The following is a 12,915-nucleotide window of genomic DNA, read 5'->3' as shown; positions in this document are numbered from 1 at the left end:
ACACTGGGCCCTCCGGATAGGGACCCTGACAATAAAGGGAACTCAGGTATGTCTGAGTCTGTGCTCAGGTTAGGCAGCTGTATTTGTTTTAGTAGTTTTTAGCTTGTCTGATAGAAATTCCACATGTATCAATTTTACACTAAATTTAGATAAACTAGGTATCCTTGCAGAAGTGATCAGAAATCTCTCTGGCCTCTCTTTGAGCTCCCCATCCATTTTCTTTCTCTCTGTCACAAATGTTATGCCACAAACTTGGGTCCTCTCCATAACTAAAAATATATGTGATTAGCCTAACCCTTACAGAAGCTAATAGGACATGTTGATCATGGGATTTGGGAAGGAAAACATCTCTCTTATTTTCAGAATGAGGTACAGAATGAATGAATGAATGAATGAATGAACATACATTTATTAAATTCATTAACAAACTTCACAACCATAAAAATAAGCACGTGTCCATGTGCCTAAGATCAGAAAGAAATCAGGGCTGTATAACAGAAGTCAAATGCCAAACTAAATAAAAAAAACTGTCAAATTAAGGGAAATTTAATAACATATTTGCTTCTCTTCATTAGTTTCCATAGGGATTTGTTTTTGTTAGAGGAGTCTCACTATTTGAGCTAGAGGTAGATACACATGTTCTCCAAGTGGTGAAATTTATGTCAGTGTCTGTGTGTGTGTATTATGTGTGTGTATATACGTACACACATTCAGGACCAACTGTCAGCATAATTTAGCACACTGGGATTATTTGGGAACTGGAATACAGGCAAGGTACCAAGCATTTCAGCACGACTAAATCATCTGCCTTGGCTTGTACTTCCTACTAAGTTCACCCTCACAAGTGACTTGATTTAACCACTGAGGTCAAAGTCAAAGACCAGTGCCCACAGGCGGTAATAGCAGCCCTGAGTTGATTCAGAGATCAAGGCCAGGGGAGCCAGGCAGGAACTTCATTAATACTTGTTCAGGAGATGCTGAATCCTGATCCCGGGCCAGGCGACATGGTGAGAAGGCAAGAAGGATTCCAGAAAACAAAATTAAAGTCCAGACAACTGTTTTTGTAAACCATCTGTAATACTGCATCATTATTTACAAAAGCCAGAAGAAAGCCTTGTTTTTTTGTTTTTTAAATAAGTTCAATAAATCTCAAATTGCACGCTTTGGATTTGATGTTGTCTTTTAAGATTCCTTGCTCAAACTCAAGGGGATCGAGCATCCTTCATTTCTTGCCCCATGTTGTTGAACAGCTGGTTTCTGAAGTGGAAAATCAAGTGATTCCTTTTTGTACAGTAAACAGCATTTGGGATTCCTGGGCATGAAGACTGTTCAGGTGCCACATGCTGTACTGTTTATATTGCACTCAATACACACAGGAGGAAGTAAAGGACACAGAACGCCTCCTGTGTTTATTCATTCTGTTTTCTCATTCCTGGGCTAGCCTCTCTTTCAAATTGTTCCTCCCCAGGCCATAAATTAAGATAAGAGCTAATCAAATATCCTAATTCCATTAATTAGAATATTTTGATAATCCAATCTAGAATATCTGTCTCCTTTTATATGGATAGGATTTCAGGGCTGTGTTTTAGAGCTCACCTAATCTAACCCCCATATTTTGCAGATGAGGGGGCAGGTGACTTGCCCAAGTCCACATGGCATGAGGCTCATTACCTGGGGTGCTACTGTCTGTCCTGGGCTATTCGCCCCAGCCCACCACTGGCCAAAAAATGGAGGTTTGTTTGAAGCCAGCTTACACCAGGGATGGCTACAAACTCAGCCACAGCGTCAGCCAGCACTGCTGCTATCTTCTCCGCTCAGAACCTCTCCAGGCGGCTGAATCCTGACAGTCTCATAAATCCACTCACCTGCTTCCTACGTGTGCGGCTCACGACAGTCCCCCTGAGACAGTTTAAGGCTGACTAAAAAAACTGGGGAAAAGAGTGAAGACAGGCAACCAAAGTCAGAGCTGCAGAACCGCGCAGATTGTGCTGAAAAGGCATGGAGCCAAGCAGACAGTGTCTAGACTTTAACTGGCCTCTCCCAGTGGAGGGGCATGTGGGGAGGAGTGGGGAGCAAGGCCGGAAAGCCTGCTTGGTTTTTGTTCAGCTAATGCAAACACATGACACAACCTCTGACAGGCTCCAGGCTGGGGGTTCACTCTGTCTAAGACATTTCTTCCCAGGGGTTGGAATTCAGCTGTAGGCTGAGGAAGTGCTGCTAATCCAGCAATCAGAGGGAAGCTGGGAATGCTTTTCTTAATTCCTGGGGAATCATAGTTCCCAAACTAGATTGAGTTGGGCAACAGCCAAAAGTAGCACACTGTGGGTACAAAAGAACAGCTTTTTAAAATTTCCATTTGTATCATCTTTGCTTATCCATGAGGAAAATCCATAAAAACACAGAGCTGGCTTTTGATAAAGGCCTGATAATGAAAATTTTCTAAGATTCTGAATGAAATCAATTTATAAAACGTACAGATATAGAAATGACCATCATAGTCCAATAAGTATCACATGACTCAGAGATAATGGTGGGGTTGGAGAGCTTTGCACATCAGTTAGAAAAAAGGTGCCCCTTCCTATGGGTGGGCAGATAAGCCCTGTGCCAAGCACATGACACACTTGTGTAGTGAACAATCTGTACAACCACACCCATAGACTCAGCTGGAGTTTTAGAGTTATCTTGCAATTTGGCCTTATTTAATGTGGAACAGTTGTGAATACATCTGAAAGAGAAATCGCCTTAAAACATCTGAGTCACTAACCATTACGCTGCAAATGACCAGTGTAACAACTACATGCCAACGTGGGTCAGAGAAACAGCTGGACCTGAATCCAAGCGGAGACCATGCCAGTCCATGTCTATGTGGCCAGAATGACAAGGCCTGAAGCGTCAATCTAGGCACTTAAGCTGTTTAACAACTAATGTAACTGGGAGAATTCAATGACCAAGCTTGTACAGTGTTGAGTGCATGTTACCCAGCAAAAGTGTCTTTGGTTTGTTTTCAAAGTTACTTTCAGAAATAAGACACAGTCAGCCTAGAAAACTGAGCATTTATCTTGGGATTGATTTTAAGTCCTGGGTTTGCATCCTGGCTTTACTACTTACCAGGTGGGCTGATTTTGGGGTAACTAACTTCTCTGAGCCACGGTTTCTTCATTGATAAAATGAAGATTATAATAACTACTTAGGTGGTCAGAACTGAATAAGACAAGGTTCTTTCTTTTCCTGCCTGTTGACTGGCTAACTACTGGTCATTTTTCAGAGCACAGCTGGTGGGTCACTTCCTTTTCAAGGACCCCCAGTGCTGGGTCAGATTCTTAGCCCTGCCCTAGCACTTCCCACATTGGATCACTCTGAGTCTGTGTTCCTGTCTGCCTCCTCCAGTGGACTTCAAGCTCTTTGGGGAGAGGGTCTGTGCCTTATTCACCAGCACTAAATCAGTGCCTGACAGAGGAAAGATTTGTGGTATCTTTTACTTTCCTCTTTGAGTTGACTTTGAGAAATTACTTTGTTCCAGATGATGCAAAATAGTGTATCAAGACTTTGTGTACTTTAACCTCTGCATAAAATGTGAGCATGATGGTTTGTGGATACTTAGGCAGCTCCTAATGCAGCTCAGACACTTTGGGATGACCTCTCTGTAATGGCGGGAGGAGGAAGATGAGAAAGAAAAGGCTAGACAAGAAGGTGGAGGAGAAAGATGAAGAGATCAATGAGCAACACAGGGAGCAAGAACAAGATCCGGCTCCAAGGCCTGGGAAGGGGTAGGCAAGGGAGGCTGTGTGAGGACTGGCTGCAGACAGAGCAGTGCCTTCCTTGCAGGACTCAGGGTTTGTGTACAAAGCACCAGGAGGTATGGCCTTGGCTCTCAAATGGACAAATCCCAGCCTGCCCCAGGAATACTTCCTGCCTTGTCTTTGAGAGTAGTTGGTATATGTTTTTGAAACAATGAGAGCAAAGGGCCCTATTCTTTTGTATGATTATATTTTTGAAACCCAAAATTTAGAATTTATTGCCCGGTAACAGGCTATGCTATGGAGACTATACCAAGAATATATGAAAATGACCATCCAAGATATGTTGGCCACCTCTCTAAGTAAGAAGTAGGGACACAGGAGAGAGGAAAACAATGTGGAAAAATTCCAGAGGAGTTATATTACCTATTCTTTTGCCTTTTCTTACTGTTCTCTTGCCAGTTCTTTCCCTTCATTTACTCTGCCTTTCGGGAGAATCCATGCCAGCTTGCCCATCCCACTGCCTATGCACAGGAAGTGCTCCATGCGTGCTTAATTCTTTTCCTGGAACACTGATAAGCATTGTGGCTTTGCAGGGAAACACTATACAGAAGTTTAAGGGCAAGATTAGCTCAGTAGAAGCAAGAGTTTTGATATAAATTCTGGGTGTTAAAGCAGTCACTGAAATAAATATCTTCATTCTCTTTTTAAAAGAGAAAGGAATAGAAGCAAGCAGAGTTCTGCATGCCATGAACACACATGTGCATGTGTACACACACACACATCCCATGGCTTTGGAGTTCCTCCCACAGAGATGCCACAAGAATGATAACAGCTAACTGCACACTATGTAAAAAAACACTCTTCTAACTGCTTTATTATGTAGGAGCTTATTTGAGTCTCACAACTAACCTATGGGGTAGATACTGTGGATTAAGCCAATTTTATAGATGGGGAAACTGGCCAAGAGGGGTTTTAAGTAATTTCCCCAAGATTATATAGCCAGCAAGGACAGTGCTAGTATTTAAACTCAAGCAATCTGGCTTCAAGGCCAGAGTGCTGGACCATTATGCTATATTTCCTCTCAAGGATCAATCAGCAAATGGAGCAACAAGCTGAGCCAGCACACGGGCTGTACAAATATAGAAATGCATAGTGGATGTTGATGTGTAAATTGAGAATTCCCTTGTTCACATCACCATTACAGAGTCAAAAACATTCTTTATCGGTGCTTAGTAAGGTCTGGTAGGAAGCACTTTGACTCCCGCAGATATTTGTTTTTGGTGTTGACTATATACCATGAATAGAGAGAGGAAACCTTTTCTACTACCTAATTGAATAGACAGGCAAAGAGATAGGCATTATCCCCATTTTACAGATGAGGAAAGTCAGTTCAAGAAAATTAAGTAGGTTGACCAAAGTTTCACAACTAGACAAGGCCAGAATTCAAACCGGGTCCACTACCCCAAAGACCTCAATCTTAACTGAAGCCGCAAGTCGGAGATAAGAGGTGACTTTTAAAAGGTGACATGAGCTAGGAAGGGGCAGAGCAGGACTTCTGTGTCAAGGATGCTTTCATTATTCCACATGTTGCTCTTAATAATGAAAGGGTTCTGTAACAGGGTCTATGTAAAAGATAGACTTGGAGACACCCAGATATGAGAACAGGAGAAGACAATGAAGGAAGGAACTCCGTGGAAGGCTGGAGTGACATGAAAATGGGAAGTAAGAGAAAAACACCAGAGCCCCAGGAATAGACACAATTTCAGATAAAGTTCCACAGAAAAAACTGCCATCTACTGGACATACTGACCAGGTGGACAAGGTGGACCCAAGGTCGAAAATGGTCCCAGCTGCCCAAGTGGAGCCTCTCAAATTCTGAAAAGGCAGGGGCCATCCATCCCATTGCCACATTTCAGGATTTTCTGAACCAGTGGCGGGAGATGAAGAAGGGGAATTCCTGCTAAAGCCTTAGATCTGATCCCTAATGGCCAGATCTGAGCTGTACAGTAGCAACAGTGGTAGCAGCTCCTCCAGAACAGGGATCTGTAAGGTACTGCCTTTTAGTCCCACACTGTTCCTAACAGTAGCACATGTGCAAAGTGACTAGCATAATGCCTGACATTTCTATAGGAGATCAATACATTACACTTACTAATTATCATTGAAGGATAGGAGGAAAGACTGGGGGAAAATATTTTGCCTCAGACACAGTATTTTAAATCTTGAAAACAATAAAAAGTAGAGAAAGACAGATACTTTCCCTACACCAGTTCAAGCCAATATCCCATGACACATGCATGCACACACATATAAATCTGGGTCTGCAACATGTCATGGCTTTTGCCAAGAATCACATGACTTGTTTGGCAACAGCTTGGCTGGTCACAAATAGTGTCTGGGATTATTCAGGGGACATAGTAAGAATCACAAATTCAGACTTAATCCTGGGAACAGTTTATTGGTGGTGGCTTCCAGAAGAGCCTATAAAGTCTGTGAAGGGATTAAATGGAAATTCTCCAATCCCAGTAGAAAATGCAGATTTATAGGATACATTTTGTACTCCAACTACCCAAAGAGTATCCTATTAGCAAGTTATTGCCAGACTGCTGCTAATGCAGACACTGTTATCTGCAGCTCTTAGAGTCTTAGCAAGAGCAACTGCTTACTTCATCAGAACAGCCAAGAAAATTCTTGTTATATTTTGTTGATGGCCAACATTAGAGGGTTTGGCTTACTTTAAAGTGTTCAGATTCATCCAAAGAATGCAGAAGCTTGGGCCAGAAACTGGTAAGTGCTGTTTTCCTGACATTTTCATCCATTTGCTATCCCAGTTCTATCACCTATTACCCCATGTTGTTTTTGTCAGTTCCACACAGTCCCAAACTCCTTCTAAAATTACCTTAATTTTGGCTAAAGATGTTTGTCAATGTTTGTCAAATTGGACTGATTTTCTTCCAGCAGGAATAGCAAAGAACTTTCATCTCACAATCAGACTTTGAACGATTGCTAACGGCTACCTGGAATATTGCTGAGTAGGATTTTCAAACCTCCTCCAGGTTCAGTAAAAGAATGCTAGGACTGATTAGCAATGTTTGTCATGGGTAAGGGAAAGGATAGAGGTGATCTGGATGCGATGTTTGTGCCATCGCATGCCACCCTGATTGCGGGCCATGATTCTCATGTGGGGAGGCACTTATTTTTATTGCCTACCAGTGTCTAGTAGCCGCATCACATACATCTGTTGTTTGATTGATAATTTCTCTGAAAGAGGGGATTAAGCAATCGTGGCTAGCTATAGAACCTCAAATAGAGAGCGTTAATTTACCTTCTGATAATTATTAAAGGTTTATTATTGTGAAAATATGGATTGAAACTTGCCAAATGTTACTAGGGCCAGACACCAAGAGAGTGGACTGATTAAAAGATAATCTTTGGGAAAGGAGTCATGAAACTACCCTAGATCATTCTCACTTTTCTTACTGTAACTCTCTCCACACACTGAGTTCACAACATCCTTTCTGCACCAACTCCCTCAGCCTTGATAGGGTGGTGCTTACGTGGGCACATCCAGATATAAAAGTTCATCAAGCTATACATGAAAGACTCGTGCATTTTACTAATGTAAAAGAATTTTACAAATCAAGGGAGGCCCTACGTTAATGTAAAAAAACAAGTGTAAAGATACTTGTTTACTGTGCAGTTACAATCATATACATTGTAGCTGCCACAATTTAAAGCACCAGGCTCCCCACTAGATTGTAAGCAACCTGAGGGCAGAGAGCACTTCCTGTGTTTCCCTCGTGACTCTGTCCTGCATGCAGGGCATGCTCTGCCTGCAACAGGAAAGTCTGTGCCATCAAAGGCTCACTCTTGGAGAAAGTACCCCTCGCCAAAGTCACAGGAGTCAGAATAGGGCACACTGGAGAAAAGTACCCATTTGACCTCCAAGGACATTAATCATCTAGCCCACAAATGAAACTATGTAAGTGTAAATTTTTTTCCAATTGTATAACATCTGGTACCATTAAGCTTAGAAAATTTATGTCTGCTAGCAACATTCTGCCAATGTCCAGTTATTTGAAGAGAACCGGAACAAAGAGACCATGACCTTTTCAATTCTCATGTGTGATCACTGGTATTTACAGCTCATCCTTACTTTTCTGTGGGAAGCATGTGTCTTTCTGCTTCACTGACTTTGAAGACTTTCTTCTCTGGGCCATTTCCTCTAGGGTCATTACATCCACCTCTGCCCACGACCCCTGAGCTTCTCCACCTCATGGCTCCTCCCCAACTTGCTCCTGTGAGCCTGGGAATGCACTCCTGCCTTCTGTCACAGACTTCTACAGGAACTGTAACATGCCCACCTTCTAAGGACGTTTTCAATGGCCAGGGCCTTGGTTTGCTGGGTGCTTGCCCATCTGTTGTGGCTACTCAGCAGAATGCCTGCTGTTTTAACATCCCAATTTCCAACAATAGTCTTTAGAATCAGCAAGTAGTTTATTTGCCAAAGGATAAACAAACAAGAGATCATTTTAGTGGTTAATATACAAGCTGTAGCTCTAAGATGCAGCTGCAGATGTGGACTAGACTGAGGGCAGACTGGAATCTGCCATTAGAACAATTCTAAAGAATGTAGAGGAGCTCCGAAATCAGCCAGGAAAACCCCTAGTGGTTAACTATATGCTGACAATTGGGTGTGAATGAGGTTAAGAACGTGGCTTCAGAGGGACAAAGGCCTAATAAAGAGTACTGCATGCCTAGAGCTAAGTGAAGCATATCTATCTGTAGGACTGTCATTGTTCCCCTTACTATTCTCTTAGGTGACGCCCTCCCAGTCAAATATGGATCACTTACTGGAATATGTCTTCTGAATTGTAAATCAGTCACCTGTACATGTCATTTATAATAATGAATTTCTGGACCTGGAATGCTGGGACTCAGAGTTCCAGCAGTGGCAACCACCAAGGGGGAGGAGGGTGTGCTTGGGTACTTGCCCAGGCTGCCTTCCTGAAGCAGGCAGTTGGGCCACAGGGCCCCTCCAGCCTGCCATGTTAGGGTGACAGAGATCCACCAACTGAGACTCCAGGGACACACATGCTAAGGCCTGGGTTCTCAGACTTTTCCCAGCCTCCGTACCATGCCTCCGCCATCAACACGTCTCAATGAAGTGCAGTAATTCCCAAGGGGAGAGGGACGGCAGAGGGAGAATGAGCCAGCCCACGCAGCCCATCCCAAGAGGATCTAGAAAAGGGGTAGCTGTGTAATTGTTAGTTGCAGCACTCCCTCGGCAGACACCCCCATGCCTAGTCCCATCCAGATGTTTATATTCGCACATCTGGAGACATGTGCCACACCCCAAACCCTCTTTCAAGCCAACTCTAAGTAGGACAGCGGTGTGTGCTCAGGTGGATGCAGCAGAATTTAGAGGGAGGCTGGCTGAAGAAATACGCTGGTGACAGAGTAGCAGGAGAATGAGTAAGAAAGAAAGAGAGGAAGCAACTTTGAGGTGCCAAGTAAGTAGGAGATCATGGAAAACATTCAAAACAATATAACACTTTCCTTAATGAGCTTTGTTAATAGTTCCGTGAACCTAATCTGAAGGGATTTACACAGACTGGCATTAAGGATGATGACAACCACCTTTTTTGGAACACCTCTGATTCTGGAGGTTTACTACAGAGGTTTTGGCTTCTTCAAATATTAACAGGATTTGTAAGGCAATTACATTATTAAAAACATATGCTGGATTAAGTATTTATGCTCATATTAAAGCAAAAAGCACCAAGAAATTCACTTTATTTCCTAAATTTCATTTCTAAAAAGTGCAACAATATTTGTACAATTTTAGCTGATCTAAAGTTTACTAAAATAGATTCATGTCAATAAAGGCTGTAAATATCATTATTTGACTGTGTTTGCTCAATGTCCTTACAGTTAACAAGGAAAAAAGTTTCCACAGCAAGCACCATTAACTACAAGATAAAATGCTTAAAATAATATCCAAATATGGAGAAGTTTTTTTTTTATTAATAACTAAAGGTCTATTATTATTAACACATAGATTTTAAAACTTGCCAAATGTTACTTGGGCTAGACAGCAAGAGGTTGGATTGATTAAAAGTGAATAATCCTTAACAATTTGGAGTCATGAAATGTGACCTAGATCTTACCTACCCCTCAAGCTTTTCACTATAACTGTTTCCACACACCGTGAGTTCACGGCCTCCCTTCTCCACCAACTCTCTGTTTTCATGCCTCCGCACTTCTCTATGTTGCCTCTTTCCTTGGAGATTTTGCCTGGGAATTCTGTGAGAGTACTGGATGCTCTTCTACCTCCAGCAGGAAATTGCTGCTGAGGGAACTTCCTACCAGGGCTAGGCTTTTCCCTGCAATGTTGGGGGTGGGGAGGAGGGTGTGGAGCTAGGGCCACACACTCTGGTGAGTGAACCAACAGGCTCCTCACACCTCATATTTGCATTCCAATTCACAGAGTGATTTCACACCCTGGCTGGCAATTCCTAAACCTGCTGGAAAACCAAACCGGGATTCACCACATCCACCATTGGACTGTGGCTGACTTTTGAGGGTCACAGCAGCGCATGGAGGAATGTTCCTTAACCAGGACTAAATCAGCCAGTGAAGAAGGATACTCCCTCAGATTCAAGCCCTGGAAAACAAAATGAATGACAAGCAGACCTGGAGTTTTAGATGGGCTCCAAAGGTAGAAGGAGCTGGATTCAGATCCTCCTGCAGAATGAACTAGTTGTATGACCTTGGGCAAGTACCTAATCTCCTTAAACCTGTTTCCTCCTCTGTCAAATGGGGTTAACAAGATCAACAATACAGGGCTTAGGGAGCTTTAAAAGAAATGGTGCAGATAATGCACATAGCCCAATGTCTGATATACAAAAAGTATTTGGTAAATGCTAAAGTTTTGTGCTTGGAAGTGGTATGAGCTGGTGATGAAGAGCCTTGGGTCTGGTGACAGAATGCTTGGGTTCAAATACCACCTCTAGTATTTAGTAGCTGAGGACATTATAGGCAGAAGTTATGTAACCTTCCCCGACTCAGTTTATCTATCATTAAAATGGAATTTTATTACAACACATGGTAGATATCTAGTAAATATTAGCCATTTTTAATTTCATTGGGAGTAAAAACAGTTCAGTTCCCACCTCAGGCAACAATGTAGTAGTGAATTAAATGATAGCTCAGTATAATATGTATATTTAAAAAATCGTGAAGACTTATATATGCGTTTATTATTTTTGAGGGCAGAGTCAAGCTGTGATGCTAAGGGTGTGGCTACACTGTAACATGTAGAAAAAAATTCTAAGAGGCAGTATAAACCACCCACCAGGGAGCTATTTCTTTTGTAATGTGCATTCCATTTCTTCTCCCTCATGCTTTTTAATTCCTTCCACATTTCCTGCCATAATTATCAAATGTTTAGTTTCTGACCTCAGTTTTCTGGAGACTACAGCCCAGGGAATTTCGAATTGTTTATTTTCTGTCCATAAACCTTTGAGTTAATGGAGGGGCTTGTGAGTGAAGGGTTTGTTGGTTTGTTTGTAGTGTCTCAGGAAGGTCACTGGAGTTGAAAAAAACATTTTTAAAAAAGCGGTGAAATACTTTAACTGGAAACGCAGAGCCCCCAAAGAGCTGAGCAACGGATCTCTCACACTTGCGCAATGTTGGTTTACAGGAAAGTTCAGAAAAAGGCCGTTATATGTATGGCCCAGATAATAACACAAAACCCGAGGGTACTTTACAAAAAAGAAAATAAATTTCAGGAAATCATGATCTCACTTTATAAAAGAGAAAGGAAAATTTATTTTGCCCCCAAAGAAGCAGCTCGAGATTCTGCCCCGTCCCCGGCGAAGAGACAGACTTGGAAAGGAAAAGTCCCTAACTTCTCAATCTCCTTTAAAGTGAAGGAAAGAACTCAAGGCGCCTTTTTGAACTCGCTGCTGTTCTGGTCGCCGCCTCGTCCCAATGGGCCCTGCCGTCCTCTCTCCCCCTCCCCACTCTCCCTCCATGTTAGTCCCGGTGGGGCTCCCGCTTTCGGCCCAGACTACTTTCCCCGATTTTGAGATTTAAGTTTGTAAGCACCATTTCTGCTTGGAGCGCTTCCCCCAGCCCCACCCCACCCCACCCAAGTGCGGAGAGTCCCAGTGCCAGCCCGGGAGGGCATCCCCGGGTCGCACGCCCGGCCCGCCCGGCGCGCAGCCCCGATGGCCCCGGGACCCGAGTTCGGACCTCCTCAGCCCCTCGCCTACCTCGGCGTGGACCCAGGCGACGGCCACCAGCGCGAGCGCGAGCCAGCGTTTCCACATCTGCGGAGGAGAGAAGAGAGCGGGACTGAAGGCGCCCACACCGACCCGGGAAACTTCTTCGGGTCCCGCAGGCTCGGCTGCGCCCCCCCGCCCTGCCAGCGCACCCGCGGCCGCCCGCAGGGGTCCGGCCTCCGCGCCCTGCTCCGCGCCGCGCGTCTGAGCTCACCGTGGGCCGGTCCGGGTCTCCGGAGGGCGCGGAGCAGGGCGGCCGCAGAGAGCTCTAGGCGAAGGTGGCAGCTGCGCCGACCGCCAGCCTCGGAGGAAATCCGACCTGGGCTCGCCGCCCCGTAAGACCCCTCCTTCCCCGATCGCCTGCCCCCCAGCTCCTCCCCATTCTCCTCCCCCTTCTGCAGCAGCGGCCCCCGCGGCTCCGGCTCCCCCTCCCCCGCCCCCTGCTCCGGGCGGCCCGCGTGCGTCCTGGCGCCGCCGGCACCCCTCTCTCGGCACGGCCCCTAGCCGAGCTCCCCTTCGGCCCCCTGGACGTGGGCCGGAGACAGAGGGGGTTGTCCCCTGGGGCGCGGCAACAAAGGCGGAGGGAGAACAGGGGGAGCCAAAACCCCACCCCCGGGATGGGAGGTTGGCTCGCGGCAGCGCGGGCAGGCCGCGGGCGCGGGCTGCGGCTGTGCCAGGTGGGCGGTGCCGCGGGGGGCCCGGGCCGGCACTGGGACTGGAACCCGGAGGAAAAGGCGCCCCGCGGCCTGGGGAGCGAGAGCCGCCCCCAGCAGCTGAAAGAGAGAGGACCGGGGAGGGAGAGGGGCCCCGGCAGCCTGGGGTCGAGGGTGTCACTGCAGCCAGAGCACGGGGAAGTGGGTGCAGGGGCCAGAAAACCGGCCGGCGCG

At 45.2% G+C, this 12,915-nt stretch overlaps 1 protein-coding gene across 1 annotated transcript in view; it reads right to left on the bottom strand.

The window, feature by feature from the left end:
* The window catches only part of FSTL1 (follistatin like 1), a 51,834-nt gene extending 39,248 nt beyond the window's left edge, over window positions 1-12,586 (bottom strand). The window contains exons 1-2 of the mRNA XM_045540184.1: window positions 12,243-12,586; window positions 12,020-12,076 (exon numbers count right to left, since the gene is read on the bottom strand). Of these exons, the coding sequence (XP_045396140.1) occupies window positions 12,020-12,076 (57 nt within the window). The 5' untranslated portion in view covers window positions 12,243-12,586. The remainder of the gene's footprint in view (window positions 1-12,019; window positions 12,077-12,242) is intronic.
* Between the last annotated feature and the right edge of the window lie 329 nt (window positions 12,587-12,915).

The sequence above is a fragment of the Lemur catta genome, chromosome 1 (assembly GCF_020740605.2).
Source record: "Lemur catta isolate mLemCat1 chromosome 1, mLemCat1.pri, whole genome shotgun sequence".
Taxonomy (NCBI): domain Eukaryota; kingdom Metazoa; phylum Chordata; class Mammalia; order Primates; family Lemuridae; genus Lemur; species Lemur catta.
Note: the sequence above shows the minus strand (reverse complement) of the source record. Positions and strands in the feature narration are given on the sequence as shown.